General features: G+C 30.4%; 2 protein-coding genes across 2 annotated transcripts; one reads left to right on the top strand and one right to left on the bottom strand.

Moving 5' to 3' along the window:
• Positions 1-2133: 2133 nt before the first annotated feature.
• On the bottom strand, positions 2134-6343 carry LOC111700306 (uncharacterized). The gene is made up of 5 exons (XM_023471178.1): positions 6198-6343; positions 4791-4905; positions 4086-4177; positions 3567-3630; positions 2134-3421 (listed from the first exon to the last, which is right to left on the bottom strand). Exons 1-5 carry the CDS (start codon positions 6296-6298, stop codon positions 3356-3358), a joined length of 438 nt encoding a protein of 145 aa, XP_023326946.1. The 5' UTR covers positions 6299-6343; the 3' UTR covers positions 2134-3355.
• Positions 6344-8504: 2161 nt separating this feature from the next.
• LOC111700305 (arylsulfatase B) lies at positions 8505-18476 on the top strand. The gene is made up of 23 exons (XM_023471177.1): positions 8505-8593; positions 9223-9261; positions 9571-9630; positions 10562-10691; positions 10938-11070; positions 11133-11175; positions 11233-11313; positions 11483-11567; positions 11997-12055; positions 12112-12168; positions 12602-12691; positions 13090-13180; positions 13414-13473; positions 13599-13650; positions 13796-13871; positions 14100-14179; positions 14780-14821; positions 14884-14964; positions 15825-15911; positions 16741-16848; positions 17172-17229; positions 17696-17739; positions 18233-18476. The coding sequence occupies exons 1-23, from the start codon at positions 8511-8513 to the stop codon at positions 18460-18462; spliced, it is 1869 nt and encodes a 622-aa protein (XP_023326945.1). The 5' UTR covers positions 8505-8510; the 3' UTR covers positions 18463-18476.
• The last annotated feature ends 1012 nt before the right edge of the window (positions 18477-19488 follow it).

The raw sequence follows: 19488 nt of genomic DNA, 5'->3' as shown, positions 1-19488 counted from the left end.
CGTTCAGTAATAAAGACGCAATTTTTGTTCAGCTATTTGTTCAGTCAACAAATTATTTTTTAAAAGTTTCATCGAACGAACGATTTCGAAATTGTTTGTTAGAGCTCTGACTAATAAATAAAATGCGGGGGGGGGACGGGGACCAACGCCTCCTCCTAGAAAGGCGTTTGAGTTCTGGAGGTACAATAAATTTGATCTCTAACTCAATGGTTAGGGTTCTAGGGAGGTTTAAAACTGAAAGAAAAGTTCTTTATGGCCTAGGAAACAATCCCGGGCTGGAAAAATCCTAATCCTATAATTTCCTCAAAATTGATTAATGAATGTCTGTTGACTATGTTTGATGTTTTATATAAAACCTAAATTAACGTGTCCTACTTGTGAAGTTGTAAATGAATCTTTGAAATCATATTTTGATCCTGATTGAGCTTTAATTAGATAAAATAAATTGAAGTTCTGACAGATCATTTGAAATATTAGAACTCAAACATAAACTAACATACAAAAATTTCAATTTCTATTTTCTTAAATTATATTTAAATGTCAGCCACTTTATCTACAGAGTGTTAGCTAATTCATCCCCAGTAAGACATTTGTCCGACAGTTGCAGTACGCTGTTTTTCTGAAGGGGACATTAAGGCTGACTGTATGTAAACATTAGAGAAAGGGACAGTTAGAAAGTACCAGAACAAGGGAAGATAAATTGTTCAGGGGTCAATATTTAAATTTATCTCTTGGTTTCTCTTTTCTTTTATTTTTTTGGTTTTCTTTCGCGCACATATTCTGTTGTTTAGAAGCAAAGAGAATAGAATATATATTACAGTGGAATTTACTAGAAAAAAGTGTAAAACGGCCATTTTGTTGTATTGTTTCCGTACTGCAGGTGTACTTCATATAGTTATGCTATATAACCTTTTGGGCCCTGGAATATCATTTTATAGAAAATCTAAAATTAATATTAAAGAAAACCAAACTATGAAATAGGCTGGTTTCATAATTGACCAATGATCATTTCACATAGACTCTAATGACTTTCACTTTACAAACAATGATTTTCCGTTATAACTATAAATCAAATAATGTTTTTTATTCACCTAATTCATTATAAAGTTTATTTAACAGCTTTAACAAATTCGAATAGTCTAGGGAACATACTGTACTATTGTACTCTACTGCATTTAATTTGTGAACATTTACATGATTTGTACACTTTGAACTCCCTTTCAGGCTGAAAGGGACTGAAAAAATTCATACCGAGAGATTCTTTAAATTCCTCTCTAATATATATTCTATTCTCTATGTTTAGAAGTCTACATCGATAAACATCTCTTGTGTTGTTTTTCATTTTGACCTTCTCTATTTATCCTTTCCTTTTCTATCTTTCCTTTTCTATCTTTACCTTTTTATCTTTCCTTTTCTATCTTTACCTTTCTATCTTTCCCTTTCTATCTTTCCCTTTCTATCTTTTCGTTACTTTTTTCTTTTGTTAGTTCTTGGTTGGTGTTCGTAAATCTACACTTAAATCCTCCTCCTATCATCCAATCAACATAAAAAAGGATCCTTAAATTTTGAATTTACAAATCTTTTCTCTAAAACCCCGTTTTTAAGTTTTTAATGACAAATTTATCTACAGGTTGTCAGTTAATTCATCTACATGGTTTTAGCTAATTTATCTCCAGTATGGCAGCTATTTTATCTCCATGGTGTTAGCTAATTTATCTACATGGTTTTAGCTAATTTATCTACAGTATGGCAGCTAATTTATCTACAGTGTGTCAGTCAATTTATTTTTAGGGTATCAGTTAATTTATCTACAGTATGGCAGCTAATTTATCTACAGGGTGTCAGTCAATTTATTTTCAGGGTATCAGTTAATTTATCTGCAGTATGGCAGCTAATATATCTACAGGGTGTCAGTCAGTTTATTTTCAGGGTATCAGTTAATTTATCTACAGTATGGCAGCTAATTTATCTACAGGGTGTCAGTCAATTTATCTACAGGATATCAGCTAACCAGGGTAACAGGGTATCAACCAATTTCTCTACAGAAGAACGTCTGTGTACACTGCATAACTGCAGGTGTGCTTTTTGTTCAGTGGATTATGTTTTGTCTGTATTTTTTACAACAAAAAATCATCGAAAAAATACTTTCCTTTATTTAATAATGTTATTTTTGCATACATTACTGTTTAGGTTATAACGATGCATTGCATTTAATTTTTTACAGATTTGTGTTTCGTACAAATTTAAAAGTAATTCCTTTATTTGATTAATCAGCAAGGTTATCCGCTAACTATTCATCAGATTAATCAGCCAGGTCATCTGCTAACTACTTATCAGATTAATCAGTCAGTTTATCTGCTAACTATTCATGAGATTAATCATTCAGGTTATCCGCGAACTATACATGAGATTTATCCGCTAATAGTTTATGAGATTAATTAATTGAGGTTATCCGCTGACAGTTATTGAAATTAATCAGTCAGATTATCCGCTAACAGTTCATCAAATTAATCAGTCAGGTTATCCGCTAACTTTTCATCAGATTAATTAGTCAGTTTATTCGCTAACTATTCATCAGAGAATTCAGTCAGATTATCCACTAACTATTTATGAGATTAATCAGTCAGGTTATCCGCTAACATTTCATGAGATTAATTAGTCAGGTTATCCACTAACAGTTCATGAGATTAATCAGTCAGGTTATCCGCTAACAGTTCATGAGATTAATCATTCAGATTATCCACGAACTATTTATGAGATTAATCAGTTAGGTTATCCGCTAACAGTTCATGAGATTAATCAGTCAGGTTATTCGCTAACAGTTCATGAGATTAATCCGTCAGGTTATCCGCTAACAGTTCATCAGATTAATCAGTCAGGTTATCCGCTAACAGTTCATCAGTTTAATCAGTCAGGTTATCCGCGGAAGATTTATCAGTTTAATCAGTCAGGTTATCCGCGGAAGATTCATCAGATTAATCAGTAAATTTTTCCTCTTACATTTCATCAGATTAAAAGCTTATCCAATAACAGTTCACAGATTAATAAGCCAGGTTATCCGCTAACTATGCATCAGATTAATCAGTCAGGTTATTTACTAGCAATTCATCAGATTAACCAGCTATGATTATTCTATTTATCAGATTAATTATTGAGGGTCTAAACCAACAATTAATCAGATTTATCAGCTAGTCTATCCTCTAACTATTCTTCTGATTAATCAGTTGGTTTATTTGCTTACAATTCACCAATCAGTCAGTTTATCCGATAACAGTTCATCAGATTAATCAGCCAGGTTATCCGTTAACAGTTCATCAGATTAATCAGCCACGTTATCCACTAACTATTCCTCAGTTTAATCAGTCTGGTTATCAGCTAATAATTCTTCGGATTCGTCTATACAGAGTGCAAAAGGGTTCGTCTGAAACAGAAATAAATAAAAATTTAATAATTCATTTCCCAACTTTCAATTTATAAAATAAAGCTATTTGCTCAATTACATGTTTGCGCTAATAGTGGGCCAAATGGCTATAATAAAATGACTAAAAAAAATTATTATTTTTTACCTCTTCTAACCGTGAGAAAGTACTGAACCAGATTCTCAACCAAATAGTTCTCTTCTTTGGCTGTCTGGAATAAAAATCAAAATTTAAATGAGAAAATTATCAAAAAAAAACTTTTCATGTTTAAACATTTTTAAAAGGCATATATTGTGTTTTTAACTATATTCAGGACGATAATTCAAGTCAAAGCTTTTTAAATCTAAAAAAATAAGAAAATATAAAGGGAAAATAACTAAATCTGAATATAAAATATTTTTTTTTTATTTTTTAGTCATTATTAGACTACAGTTAGATTAGATGTGAAATCATGAAAGTTTAAGGGTGGCCCATGTGACAGGAAATTTGTCTAAATTGCATTAAAAAAAACTTTGAGTCCCACTCCCTTGTACTTTCCTGAAATCATTATCAATTAAAGACACATGTCTAGTCAGCAACATTTTTTTGACCTGATATTTAATCACCCTAATATATATATTTCCATTAGATTTTTAAATAAACAAAATGTGAATAATATATTCATACCTGTACGCCATATTTCTAAACCAGTTAACATGCCTCGCTTCTTTAAAATGCTGTTCGTATCTTTTGTCGTCTTTGCTCACATGTTTGCAGTCCTACGATACAAATCTTTGTTTTGAAATCAGTCAAACACTTCTAGCTTTGTGGTGGTCTCTAATTTCAATTTAAAAACTAGTTTTTAAATCAAGTTTCAAGTCTTAGTTTTACAAAAAATCTTAGTTTCAAGTTTTAATTTAAGTTTCATCCATATACGTAACCTAAGGGTGTCCCACGAAACATGACAGTAGCAAGACTAATTAATTGTTGTCTGTGATTTTTGAAAAAGGGTGAATTCATTCGTAAACTTAATTTAAGAAGTAAATAGAGTAATCAAAAAGATTCTCCTAGTCTTGGCATTTCCAAAATGTGGTTTGCCTTTTTTGTGCTTTCGATATTACTGGAGATATGAAGAATTTAATTAAGATTTCGACAATTTTGGTATTATTCAATAAAATTCAAATCTAATTGAAATTGTTAATATCTCCGGTAATATTTACAGCACAAAAACGGCAGACAACGTATTGGAATTGACAAGAGAATATTGTGCTTATAATTGTTTCAACAATCAAGTGAAAGTAGGTTGACGACTAAATGTAAATAAACTCAACGTTCAAAGACGACATTCGACGTTCGTCTTACAACTGTCATGTTTCATAGGACACCCTGTACCTTGCAGACAATAATACCATCCAACCAGTTTAAAGCTTGACAATTTCTTTTCTGCGTCAAAAACCAATCTTCAGATAAAGATACTCCACGATCTGTGTCCATAGAAATATTGGACCTAAACATGGATTTGATTATTTTTTTTAATAATTGACTTATGCCTTTGTTTTGAATTGATAAAAATATATGCATTACAAGTTTGCATAGTTTCAAGTGACCCTTCATGCAAAGATACCAATTAACTATTCACAACGGTACCCTTAAATTCACAATTCACAACAGTACCCTTAAATTCACAATTCACAACGGTACCCTTAAATTCACTATTCACAACGGTACCCTTAAATTCACTATTCACAACGGTACCCTTAAATTCACAATTCACAACGGTACCCTTAAATTCACAATTCACAACAGTACCCTTAAATTCACAATTCACAACGGTACCCTTAAATTCACTATTCACATCGATACCTATAAATTCACAATTCACAACGGTACCTTTAAATTCACTATTCAGAACGGTACCTATAAATTCACAATTCACAACGGTACCCTTAAATTCACTATTCACAACGGTACCCTTGAATTCACAATTCACAACGGTACCCTTAAATTCACTATTTACAACGGTACCTATAAATTCACAATTCACAACGGTACTCAAAAGCTTTGTCAGGTACAGTAGGAATTAGTTTTAAATGTTTAAAATTGTGAAAACTGATTATTTTTAATTGTGATTTCTCAAGAAAAGGAAATTGCGCATTTTTACTGCATCAAGTATTCACTTTTTAACCTAAAAAAACGACAGTATCTTCCACATTGTTAAAATAAAGGTTTCAATCGGGCATTACCATCCTTGTATTAAGGGTCACTAAAGATTACGCTCAAATACGCACAAACGGTTATCTCCATAGAGAATAGAATATACAGATGGGAATTTACCAGAAAAAAGTGTAAAACGGCCATTTTGTTGTACTGCAGGTGTACTTCATATATTTATGCTATATAACCTTTTGGGCCCTGGAATATCATTTTATAGAAAATCTAAAATTATTGTTAAAAGAAAACCAAATTATGAAATAGGCTGGTTTCATAATTGACCAATGATCATTTCACATAGACTCTATGCCTTCCACTTTACAAACGGTGATTTTCCGTTATAACTATAAATCATGAATGATGTTTTTTATTCATTATAAATTTTATTTAACAGTTTAAAAAATTCGAAATTGAAATGAATAGTCTAGGTAACATACTGTATTAATGTACTCTACTGCATATAATTTGTGAACATTTACATGATTTGTACACTTTGAACTCCCTTTCAGGCAGAAAGGGACTGAAAAAATTCATACCAAGAGATTCTTTAAATTCCCCTCTAATATATATTCTATTCTTTATGGTTACCTCTCAGTTTCCTTCAAGATTCTTTTCAAGACTGATTTCAATCCGTAGTAAATATATATTTTATATAAATAAATACACACCGATGATCTAATAGCAGGCATGTAATAATAAACGCCAACCCCAAAAGCTGATAAATTTATTCAGGTCTTTCTGAATGTGATCCCAAAAACTAAACATAAAATAACTTTTTTTCATATTTAAATAAATTTAAATTGGTCGTTATACACTCAAATTAAAAATAGTATTACTATGTACAAGTAAACTAAGAATTAACAAAATGAACAAAATTTTTAAAAAGTGTTTAATAGAAAATATTCGTTCTACTGCGTCTAAACTAGATCTTTAAATCTGAAGAATATCACGTGAAAGTTTAAAACCTAATCTAGTTTTTGCTGATTCAGGATTTTTTTAAATCATGTATCTTTCATAATTCACCGGAAGACTTGATTTATACTTTTTTAATGAAATTCTTGTGCACTTAATCACGCATCAACAGTTTGTGCTCAATATATTCTTATTTAAGGGATTGTAAGCGTAATTTCAAGTTAACCTTCATGCAAAGATGTCAATTCTCGATTCACAATAGTGCTCGACTTTAAATCTTATTCTGATCAAGTTTGAGTTACATATCAATGTTTATAAGATTTATCTATTATTTTTTTAAAAGTGATTCTCTACAAAAGTAACTTGCGCATTTCTACTGCAGGGAAACATATGGAATTATCATTAAAAAACGCTTTGCATGGAGGTTCTCTTCAAGTTAGGCTTATAGTCTTATTTTAGTAGTTTAAGGACAATCTATACCCCCTTTCATTTTTCGTGAACACTCCCTTTAAATACAACCATTAAATAATTTACAAAAGCGATTGATTGATTTAACATACTTATAAACATTTTTCAGGAATAAGAATCTATTTAAAATATTTACATTGATATATTAAGTATATAGGTCCAAATTTAAAAAAAATCTATGGGGAAAAGATATATATATATATATAGACAGGCAATAACTTGGTTTTTTTGTAACTTTTAAGGTTTTTTTGGAGGTTTAACAGTAGCGATATGGGTCTGTGTACACTGCACGGTATTTCATGTTCGTTAGACTATTAGACTATTTAAATTGAAATTTGAGTCTAAAAATCGTCTTCCTATTCTACAGTCTCGTTGTTTATTAAATCTGGTCTTATAGAGTCTCATCAAGGGTAAAATAGTACATTTCACTTATCTCTGACAGACGTTTATTTGTTATTTTTTAGCTTTCATGTTTGTTTTTAAATGTTTTCGTATCTTAGCACAAATGTACACTGCACAGAAAAATAAATAAAATAACTATCTTACTTGACTTTTAAGTATTCCTAGAACTTTTCTTTACATAAAAATAAGATTTTTCCCGCCAAAAAAAGAGTTATCCAAACTTTTTAGAAAAGTTAAAATATTAAATTTCGAATTTGAAAGATTTAGATATACACTACAGGGTTACGCACAAAGAATGTAAATTTATGAAAAAACTATAATGATAAATTATACATTTTTGAAAAGTTCTTGATCTAGAGAATTCAAATATGCAAAAATATTTGCAAAATTTCTAAATTTTAATATATGTTTAAGAAAAACTAAAATTGTGCAATTTCCCATTTAAGACGTCTGTGCAAACCTCAACGCCAAATTTCTTTGCAGAAATTTTGCAATATTGTGTTGAAGGCTTTCCAAAGAGCTATAAAATGTTGAAATCCAATGACATGAAGTAGGTATAAATTGGGATTTGGTCTGATAAATGTGAAATAAGGCATTCAGGCCGGCAGTGTGCCTGAGGACCTAGGCAGTAGGTATCAAAGCCCAGTATCTTAAAGGGAGGGGCATGTACTATTTAGAAAAGTCGAAAAATTTGAACAGCCTCAGACCAATACTTTCAAAAAACGACCTCAGTCGAAAAAGAAAAGTTCAGAAACAAAAAAATGTGGAATGTGTCATTGAACGAAACGTTTCGGTCGCATTTCGCAAACTTTTTCGCAAAAGTTCAACTGTTTCCATTTGTTAAAAATCAACCAGTCAAATAAAAAAAATGTTCAAGAAGTTTTTTTTTAAATACGATGAAAAATCGCAACTTGAAAAGCAACATTTTTAAGCTGAAATTGTTATTAGAATATATTTTTTTGCTAGATGTCAAAAGGTGTATTTGCAAAATAACTTAAAAAGGTTTTATTTTTAAGGTAAAAAAATATTTTTTTTATTTATGCTTTTTGTGACAATCGTCATTCCCCCCCTGAAACTATATTGCTGAATATTCAAATTAGTGTTTAAGTTGTATTGAGCATGCTGATAACAATATTTAAATGTATTCTTATATTCATATTAAATCCAGGGGTGGAAGGAAAACAACCAAACATCATCTTCATGTAAGTTTAAACAAAGAAAAGAAGATTTTTAGCCTCAAATCATAATTTCTATTTCCTATATTTTGGCAATATGATGGTCTAAATATTTGATATTTCAAACTTTTACTATTTGAACCATGACACTTAAAATATCCATTAATATCAAACAAATTAATCGATTAGAAAAATTCAATATCTAACAAATTTAAATAAAAAAGCAAAAATAAATCAAGTTAAATAAAATAAGAAATCAATATCAAACAAATGTTAATCAATAAAAAATCGAATATAGATTAATTAAAGCATATGAAAATTAATTTAAACAAATATAAATCAATATAAAACAAATGTAAAATATGTAAAAAGTTGAAACTCAATGTAAAACTAATACTAATCAATATAAAACAAATGTAAAATATGTAAAAAATTGCAACTCAATGTAAAACTATTATTAATTAATACAAAAATTTTAAAACAAATATAAATCAAGATAAAAAAAAATAAAAATTTAGGTGAACCAAATGTGCATTCCAAAATGAGTCAAAACATACAAAGAAAAGTTTTGTTTTTCTGTGATTTAGACTTTGAATTTATCAACAATTTTCAAAAGCATTGAGATTTTGGCAAAATAAATACTTTAAATATTCCAGGTTGACTGATGATATGGGTTCAGCGGATGTTAAATTTAGGTAAAATTAAATTTTTTTAAAATATTCACAATTTCAAAACTTTCAAACTCAAATTTTCTCATCCGTTTATCTTTGCAACCTGACGGTGTGAATCTTAGTTATTTCAAACTTCTTATATGATTTAATTATTTGATCCAACAGAAATCATAGAAAACATCTAAGGTATATGATATTGGGTTGCAAAATTATAGGGATTAATCTAAATCTAAGTTTGTGGCAAAAATCAATTCCTCAACTTGCTTGCAAAACTTTGTTTGAAAGTTGAATAATAGGAAATTAAAAAACAAACAAAAAATGTCCATTATTTAGAAATCCTGAATCTCCATTTATTACTGATAATATTGATGCCATTGCTGCTGATTCGGTCAGGTATGATTAAGAAAATTAAAAGCCTAACATTTTAAGATTTGTATTTTTATTTTTGCTGGCATGTGCAATTTGAATAAATACTTTATTCGGCAACATAAACTCAACTATAAGATTTTCATTTTTATTATTGCTGGCATGTGCAATTTGAATAAATACTTCATTCGGCAACATAAACTTAACTATAAGATTTTCATTTTTATTATTGCTGGCATGTGCAATTTGAACAAATACTTCATTCGGCAACATAAACTTAACTATAAGTTTACAATTTATAATTGAAAAACAGAAATGACCAGTGATAGTAAGAAGTTATGATTGTAAGAAGCAAGAAATATATAGACCAGGAACTGCCATAACTCATGAGTCAAATCTGTGTACTGCAGTGGGAGGAGATCCAAACAAAGAACTCAGGGGCAGCGCATCATTTTTTTGAGAGAAAAGGGCCCAAGGGGTGGAATAAGAATATATTGCTGTTGTATTTTCCATATTGACCAGAAAGCCAAAAATTATAAGTATTCGCTCTAACTTGATATATTAACTTGTTTTTTGTTGGACTGTAATATCACACCAGAGCTGTAGTCCTTTCCCTTCAATTTCTGTGGGGGCACTGGGTTTGTTTACATTCCTCCCACAGTGTGCAGTACAAAATTTGCGTATATCTGAGTTGGGCGTTCCTGTATATAGTTTCTTGGTAAGAAGTAGGCAAACTTTGGGCAAAGAGAACTACATTACTGACACGGCTTTGTGACCTCGTAGCTCCTCTAGTATTGATTTTTCGAATAAGTATGAGCACAGGAATTTTGTCCGGTTATAAATTTTGAATTTAAAGAATTTTTGTTAACTTTAATTAATCTTTATGATTAAAAATATAAAATAATTCAATCTTAAATGCAATTTAATTTAGTTTTAAGTGATTTAATTATTAATTAAGATTGTTCAACTATTATGTTCATCCAACCTGTAGTCCAACAAGAGCAGCTCTTATGACTGGAAGATATGCGGCTAATGTCGGGGTCTCCCTTGCACTTATGCGGGGTAATCCAGGAGGACTTCATCCTAAAGTAAGCTCATGTATATTCGAACTTTTACTTCCTTTTATGTCAATCAGCTGAGAAATTCTGTAAAGAATCCACAATTTAGTATCATCAATTTTAAGATAGAAAAAGAAGGATATCTTTAAATCACATTTCCTTGGACGAAGGTTTATTTGGCGATGTTTAAAATTCGGCATGTCTATCTTGAAATGCAAATGAAAACCTTTGTTCATAAAATAACATTTATTATGTAAAGAACATGATTTTCTTCAGTATCCCACTATGGCTGAGCACTTGGAATCAGAGGGTTATGAAACCTATCTAGTCGGTAAATGGCATCTTGGCAGTAGCATGTTGAAATATCATCCCAGAAATAGAGGATTCAAACACTTTTATGGTCTGCTAGGTAAGAGATCAATTTTAATTTCGTTTTAGATCTTAAATCTTATTATAATATCATATTACTAGGTGGGGGCTTCAACCATTATACCAAGCAGTGTGGATCTGGAAGGTACATTGACTCAAATCAGCTGAATACATTTACATCAAATTCTTGTTTTATTTTCAGATATGACTTCTGGAGAGACTTTAATGTCGAATATGAAAATGTGACTTATTCAACTGATTTGTTTAACACAGAAGCACTGAGGAAAGTGAAGCATTAAAAAAGTAAAAAGAGACCTTTTTAACAGCAACTCTGTTATGGGGCTGGGCACATTTAGACTTTTTTTAAACCATACGTTAACGAACGGTTTCATAAAATCCTTCAAAACACCAACTTTTCAGTTTCTTTTGTAAGCAAGATGCTCCATATTCAGTGTGGTGCAAAAACATGTTGAAGATAAATCCAGCAGTCCATTCTTTCTCTACCTTTCCCATCCTGCCCCTCATGATCCTCTTCAGGTAAATCCAACAGTCCATTCTTTCTCTACCTTTCCCATCCTGCCCCTCATGATCCACTTCAGGTAAATCCAGCAGTCCTTTCATTCTCTACATATCCATCCTGATTCCTGACCCTCATGATCCACTTCAGATAAAACCACCAGTCCTTTCTTTCTCTAACTTTCCCATCCTGTCCCTCATGGTCTACTTTAGGTAAATCAAGCAGCCTCTTCTTGCTTCTTCTTCCTTTCCCTTCCTGATCTTAATGATCCTTCCATTTTCTATATTTATATGCTTAAAAAGTAGTCCTGTAATGATGTCACTTTGTTTGCAATTGATTTATAAATACATATTCTAATATATCTACATATTTAAAAAAGAAATAATTCCTAAAAACACAAATTTAGATGAAATGTATTATATAAATTCTCTTACATTTCTTTGTGATAGGCACCGGCGAGACTCCAGGAAAAATGCAAACATATTGAAAATGACAGAAGAATGATGAGGTATTGGATAATATATCTCTTCATATTGTTTTCTACTATTTAACCCTTTTTTTTAGTTGTGCGATGGTTGCTGGAGTAGATGAGGGGTTTGGAAAAATAATTGATCTTCTCAGGAAAATATTTCTTAACCCTATCATGATTAAGGGGGGGGGGGTGTATGTATGGTTTTGTTTTGACCAAGAAACGGCTTAAACTTGAATGCTCTAACTTTTTCACTTTTCCAATTTCAAAATTGAAAACAAATCGATGCATATTGCAAAGGATAGGGAAGGTGACGTTTTAAACCTCCCTCAACCTAACCAATAAAGCAGGGGTTTGATTTTAAAATAAGCTGGCCTGAAAAAGTTGGACTAGGGACATTCACATGTATCATATTCCTCTTTCTCAACTCTAAGGGGAAAATCATGACCCCCCCCCGCCCCACAATCTATATTGACAAAAATAGCCCAATACGGATAGGGTTAATCATATATTTTTTGTTATTTTTACAACAACTAATTTATTCTTGCAAAACCTAATAATAGTTAATGAGAAATGTCTTATCAGAGAGAGTGGTGAGCTTGATAACACAATCATAGCATTTTCTACAGACAACGGAGGTGTTCCTTATGCAGGCGCTCTAAATTATCCACTCAAGTATAAATAAATATTTTGAATTTACCCTGAATAAATCTGAAAAGAGTGGTTTATAGGACACTTCCAGTAACAATCTTAACTTCTTACTTTTTAAAACGCAGTTTTCAGAAAACACAAACTTTTGCGGATTTTCGGATTAAATACGTGATTTTCAAAAATTATAAATAAATTCCAAACAAAAATTGCTACACAAATTTGGGGCCAATTGATTCAGCCATTTCGACGTTTATTGGATACAAATGATACAAACAGACAGAGAAGAAACATTTATAAATTGATTAAGAACATTTTTGCTATAGATATTTAGAAAATGTTTACCTTAGGAATTTAGAAATAATTTTACTTTAGAAAAGAAAAAACATTATTTGATTAATTTAGATTTTTTATTTTATTTTAAGAGGTGGCAAATCTACAATGTGGGAGGGTGGAGTAAGAGCTCCAGGATTTATTTATGCTCCTAAACAACTGGGAGAAGGATATGATTTTCAGGTAAAAATTGCTTCTAAATGCTCAATTTTATCATTTGAATTTTTTCACATAGTTTTGAAAATCATTACCACTTTACAGATGTTTAAAAGGTTTCTTTACTTTGGGAAAATAAAATATTAATTCAAATGTTCGAATTAAGAACACATCTAAGGTTACAAGAAGACTTTTAAACAGCTCATATTGTTACTTCATTAGACCTCTGTATGGAAAAACTGACTTTGTTTTATTATCAGGGTCTCTTCCACGTGACTGACTTCTTTCCAACCTTCTTGGCTATGATCAATTCTACAAAGGAATCAACTTGAATAATTTAATAAAAGCATCCGTCAAATTTTCTAAATCAAAGAGAAAACCATGAAAAAATTTAATTTTTTACTATTAACAATCATGATTAATCTATTTTTTGGTTGATCTATAGAAGGTAGAAAAAGGTGTGGAACTGGATGGCATAAACCAGCTTCAATCTTTAGGTAAACTCATGAATCCAAATTTGTTTAACTTCTGTGATTGATGGCGAACATTCCAACAAGCTCAATAAAGTCCAGAGTTGTTTACCGCTTGCTAAATACTGTCAATCAGATCCATAAAGTAATAAGTAAAAAAAAAAAATTTTAGTGAAAAAAGAGAAAAATGGAGTCCGGGAATCTGTTCATATTCATAGAGATATTGATAGAGACAGTCATGCTTTCAGGTAACTTCACTTCCGATTTTTCAAAATTGAATTTTTTTATAATTTATGTTTATTTGTTTGTTTGTTTGATTATTTGTATCTAATAACCTTCAAAACTGCTGGACAAAGTTAAAAATATGTTCACAATTATTAATTTTCCAAATGCACCAAAATATACGCTGAAGAATAAGTTTTACAATTACGAAAAAAGGGCTAGCTCTTGAAGTTCTAGATTATTTATATTTTAAGAAAAGGACCATGGAAAATAATTGTGGGACATCACTATCTACCACTTATCTTTGATCGGGTGTACAATGAGACTACAACAGGTTAAAAAATCCTAAATTATAAATATATCAAAAAATATTATTCATTGATTCATAGTTGCATCATGGTTCAGTTTCAACTCCACAAACATTTAAATTAAAGGGACTGTAAGTGTAATTTCGAGATCGAACCTCCATGCAAAGATGGGAAAGCCTGATTCACGACAATACCCTTGAAACCTTAATCTGTTCCATAATATGGAAGATATTGTGGGTTTTCTAGTTATACACATTGATGAGTCACAGTTGATCAGACAAAACTTTCGAGGGTACCGTTGCGAATTGAGCATTGTCATCTTTGCATGGAGGGTCACTTGAAATTACACTTACAGTCCCTTTCATTCATTTTAGAGCATAGAAACCTACAGTGAATCCCAGATATATGAATACAAAGCAAGAGTTTTTTATAATGTCGTAATACAGATTTTAAGATCAAATGCCGCGGAAAAATGAGTTCAATATTAATATATCAACTGTATTCATATTTCAGGGCTATTAATTTACATTGAATTAAAAATAAAAAAAGTTTCTTTAGAATTATCAAAAAATTTAATGAAGGTCATGTATTCATATATCTGGGATTCACTGTATAATTATATTAAGGTTGGTTGGTTGAAAATGGAAATTGGAGAGATAAATTAAGAGGTATATCATTATCAGCTTTTTTAAAAATCAAGAAATATAAAATATTAATTCTGCTGTTTCAGATATTATCATTAAAGCCATGGACTTCATTACACCAACCCAAAATACAATCTTTATTCAATACATTCTCTGGGTCTTCATAGGAAATCATAAAAATTAAATAAATAGATGGATAAAATCAAATAGATTATCACAATAGGAGGCAACAGAGAAATTGAACAATTATACACGACGTCACAAGTGTCAAATATAACATGGAAAACACAATTTTCTCACATTAGTTGACATGTTTTCCAAGATTAAATAAAAAGTGTAAATACAGAAAATGAAGATTACATAAAATTGCATTTATTTTATTGTAAGATAAGCACTTTATTCTAAAATTATCACTATTATTAATAATTTTGTCGGACACAAAGGCTGAGTTGACACTTGTGACGACAGAATACAACTGTACTGAGAGTATACAAATTCTACTTTGCCATCTATTGTACTAGAATCTATTTGGATAAAATGATAAATTAGATAAATATCAAACAATAAATATGGGAAACATCTTTCTTCCATGTGGTTTTTAAATATTTTCTAAACTTTACCGAGCTACAAAAATCTTTACTTTACAAAAGACACTTGAGGAAAGATAAATTATCAATAAAAGAATTTGAGACTTTGCCACAAACTCTGATTTTCTAATCCTTATATATTTGCAACCTTTGATATTTCAAACTATGAATTCTGTTGAATAAAATAATCTTTGAAATTTCAGAGGTATACCATAAGGTTGCATAGATATAGGGATCAGAAAATTTGAGTTTGTGACAAAAACTCAATTCCTTTTACAGAGAAAAATGTATACAACTTTTTAAAAAACTTTGTGATAGACCATTTTTAGAAGAGACAAAAAGCATAAATTATTTCAGATGTTTATTTGGGAATGCTGATAAAGTTTTCAAGTCTAATTTACATTAAAATATTTTTGTTATATTTTATGAAACTAAATTAGATTCCCCTAATGTTGGTGGACTCTCATCAATAAGAAACACACGCTCTGACACAAATTTGATGGAGAAACCTTACAAAACAGATTTAGGTAATTTAAACTTATTAAAAATTCAAAAATGTGAACGGGTTCTCTTTTAGTAGGGCATTACTTATTTTGTTTTGGTAATTTAACCCCTCCCCCCCCCAAAAAAAAAGAAAAAATGATAATTTCTACGAAAATGTTATGCATAAAAATACCTTTATAGAGATTTACATACCATGGTCAATATTTTTATACTTTTATCATTAATTGCAATATAAACCACACAGCAACAGGAGAAGAAATTTCTAAGTCATTTACAGTCATTTGCTATCATGTTCTAACTTTTTATAGCCGTTTCGTTAGTACCAACCGTTAACATTTTTTTCAGGTAGCCGTTAGTTTAAAGGTAAGAACGAAATGTTCGTTTTGTTACCAGTATTAACCATTTTTTTAAAAGTTACAGTTAGTTAACGATCTCAATCTTATTAACAGCGTTAACGGAAGAATTTTCAATTAACGGCATTAACGGTTTGTCAAATCGATTGTTAACGATTGTTTACAGATTTAAGGGTGCTAACGGTTTGTTAAATTGGATTTACAAACAAATTTTTAAAAAAGTCTTTAAAATTTCCAAATTTTTGCAAGTTTCATGCAATTTTAACAAACAAACAAAAAAAGTTGTCATTTATTAAACACATCTGTATTGTTTTCGTTTTCAACCGTTAATTTTTTTCAGCAATGGCTAATCCGTTTCATTAACGATTTAAATGAACTCTACCCAGCACTACATGTAATGCTCTATATTTTCAAATTTCAAAGATAAAACTTTGAATTACAGTTTCTTCTAACATTGTCAAATTTAAGTGTTGTTTTCTTGATAGATTTATTTTGCAAGATTACTGGAGAAATCAGCACAGTATTGAATACCCAACAATTGGACTTTATAATTTGGAGGAAGATCCCCAAGAACTAAATAACCTGGCTTTTCAACATCCTGACCTAGGTATGTTAGCAATTAGACAACATAACACATTTTCAATCATTTTTAAAATATTTAATTAGATTAAACATTTTAATAATACTTTTTTTGTTTCAGATTTTTCAGTTGATTTGAAAATCTTCCATTTCTTATATGAAATATGTTAAGCCCCTTTTTGATCCTTTAAATTTATTTTGGCATTTAACACCAAAAGTTCGTGTTATAGTTTAGGATTACAAATTCAAAAAATTCTTTTATCATAACTTTTTAATGTTCATTTTGCAATAATTTGCGAAAACTTCATTGTTTTTTATCTGAACGCCATCCGACCCCAACATGATTTTTAGTTAAGTCCTTGTTAGCTGAAGCAGAAGAGCAAGTAAAAAATGCCCCAACCACTTTCAGGTAAATTTGTCACTATGCATCTGATGTGTTTCGATTATTATTTTGTAATTTTAGATGTCAATGTTACTTTAACTGTAACTGATGTTTATTGTAATTTTAGATGTAAATGTTACTTTAACTTTAACTGATGTTTATTGTAATTTTAGATGTAAATGTTACTTTAACTGTAACTGTTGTTTATTGTAATTTTAGATAAAAATGTTACTTTTACTGTAACTGTTGTTTGTTGTAATTTTAGATGTAAATGTTACTTTTACTGTAACTGTTGTTTGTTGTAATTTTAGATGTAAATGTTACTTTAACTGTAACTGTTGTTTTTTGAAAAAAAAACCATAGTGTTAATTTTCAAATGTCAATATAATGGATTTTCTAATTTGTTACTGAAACATTTTCAGAAGTATCAATTTTATCTATAATTACAATTAATATCAATATATTTCGCGAAATTTTGTAATTAAAATTTCAGGGGAGATATTCTGCATAAAACGGCTCCCATTGGTCCTCAAGCAGGTAATAGTTTTGTAGAGAGGTAACTGAACTACAGACTACGGTTCAACTACTTCTCAAGTGCTCACTGACTCAAATCCTTATTCACCGATTCAAAGTTCAAGGTTTTAATCATTACAACCCTAATGTGATGGCAGCTGATGCATGGAAATCGGTCGAATTCCAACCAATCAGAGTGCCGCATATATCGAGTTTATCAATCTATTGGCTTAAATATAACTCAGCCCTTGGTAAATAGGGTAGATCAACATTTAAAAATACAATTTGAACCAGTGCAGCCATAAAAAATATGGGGTTGAACCATCTCTATGTAGTTCAACGAGTTCTTGCAATTTCATAGATGAACCTAGATTAAATTAAACATAAAAATGTAGCAACATTATAAATATAATGCCACTGGTTTTGGTCAAGGGATAAATTTTACACTTTTATGGTTTGGACCATTATGATCACCAAATTTGATAGTTGCCTCTTTTATTCATCACTTATCTTTTAGGACTTATTGCAAAGCTGAGAAACTATGGAAGCCATCATTCTAAGGTTATTCCATTTGGAGCATATCTTCCTGATGATTTTGATCTGGAGAGAGCCGATGAAAATGATTTTATAAGATTATTGAACCAACAAATGCCAGAAATTTTATTTATGTTCGTTCAACTTTTTTCATATTATGTAGTAGTTCCTTTGTTTGCTTTTAGGTTCATTTACAACAGTTTATTGAAATAAACAATGTAATTATTTCAGGTCTTTTTTAATATAAATAACAAGAAAATCAATAGATTGTGTTCTTCTGTGTAGAGAGTTTCAAAAGATTTTATGCACAATGCTTTTTTTCTGCTGGATGTGATGAGGTTAGTGATGGGCGAGTTAGGCTTTTTTCAATTCATCAGTTTATCGTTCATTAATGACCCATTTCGTTTATTTCATTCATTTAATTTGAAAATTTGATTTGATTTGTTTTCATAATTTTCGTTCATTCTCCATCTATTTTGTTCGTTTTCCAACTAAACGATCATTTAATTAGATTGTTTGTTCAATGAGACCGTTCGTTCAGTAAAATATCATTCATTCAGTAAAAATTGTTTGTTCAATAAAATCGTTCATTCAGTAAAAAAACAATAGCTTTTTTGAAAAAGTTTGTTTCAAAAAGTTGTTAGTTACAAGTAAAAGTTTTTAAATTCTTTTAAACAATAGATTTAGAAATCTTTGGAGAACTGATCACTGAAAAGCGAACAATTGTGAACGATTTTTTTATTTATTTTAGTTTTTCTTGTTGGTTTTGAAAAAAAAAATAATCGGTTTATTACAACTCTGAACAATCGATTTAATTTGATGGTTATTTGTTCCTTAATTTTTCTGAACAATATCATCGTTTACGATTTACGAACTGTTTCGTTTGCTTTGAAGTAATTTGTTTGTCTTCGCGGAAATGTTGCCCATTTATACAGATAGGGGGGGGGGGAGCTTTAAAAACTATTATTTACCCCCCCCCTTGAAATTCCTTCTTTACGCCCCTGGGCGTAACCGTGTGTTTTATGATGAAAACACCCAACTTGGTAAAAAACCGAGCTTTCACAGATTTGCAGGGTTTCGAACATCAACACCTAGGTACAGGGTGTCTCACATCAATCACCTAGGTACAGGGTGTCCCACATCAACACCTAGGTACAGGGTGTCTCACATCAACACCTAGGTACAGGGTGTCGCACATCAACACCTAGGTACAGGGTGTCGCACATCAACACCTAGGTA

This window comes from Eurytemora carolleeae, unplaced genomic scaffold (genome assembly GCF_000591075.1).
Source record: "Eurytemora carolleeae unplaced genomic scaffold, Eaff_2.0 scaffold266, whole genome shotgun sequence".
Lineage (NCBI taxonomy): Eukaryota > Metazoa > Arthropoda > Copepoda > Calanoida > Temoridae > Eurytemora > Eurytemora carolleeae.
Note: the sequence above shows the minus strand (reverse complement) of the source record. Positions and strands in the feature narration are given on the sequence as shown.

Excerpts from the sequence above, each read along its gene's own strand:
- LOC111700306 (XM_023471178.1), bottom strand. The coding sequence starts at position 6,298 with ATGCCTGCTATTAGATCATCGGTGTGTATTTATTTATATAAAATATAT. Across the intron at positions 4,906-6,197 it reads ATCTTGAAGGAAACTGAGAG|GTCCAATATTTCTATGGACA; the intron begins GTAACCATAAAG and ends ATCCATGTTTAG. Across the intron at positions 3,422-3,566 it reads CTTTCTCACGGTTAGAAGAG|ACGAACCCTTTTGCACTCTG; the intron begins GTAAAAAATAAT and ends TTTCTGTTTCAG.
- LOC111700305 (XM_023471177.1), top strand. The coding sequence starts at position 8,511 with ATGCTGATAACAATATTTAAATGTATTCTTATATTCATATTAAATCCA. Across the intron at positions 12,169-12,601 it reads AAAATAATTGATCTTCTCAG|AGAGAGTGGTGAGCTTGATA; the intron begins GAAAATATTTCT and ends ATGTCTTATCAG. Across the intron at positions 15,912-16,740 it reads ACCTTACAAAACAGATTTAG|ATTACTGGAGAAATCAGCAC; the intron begins GTAATTTAAACT and ends TTATTTTGCAAG.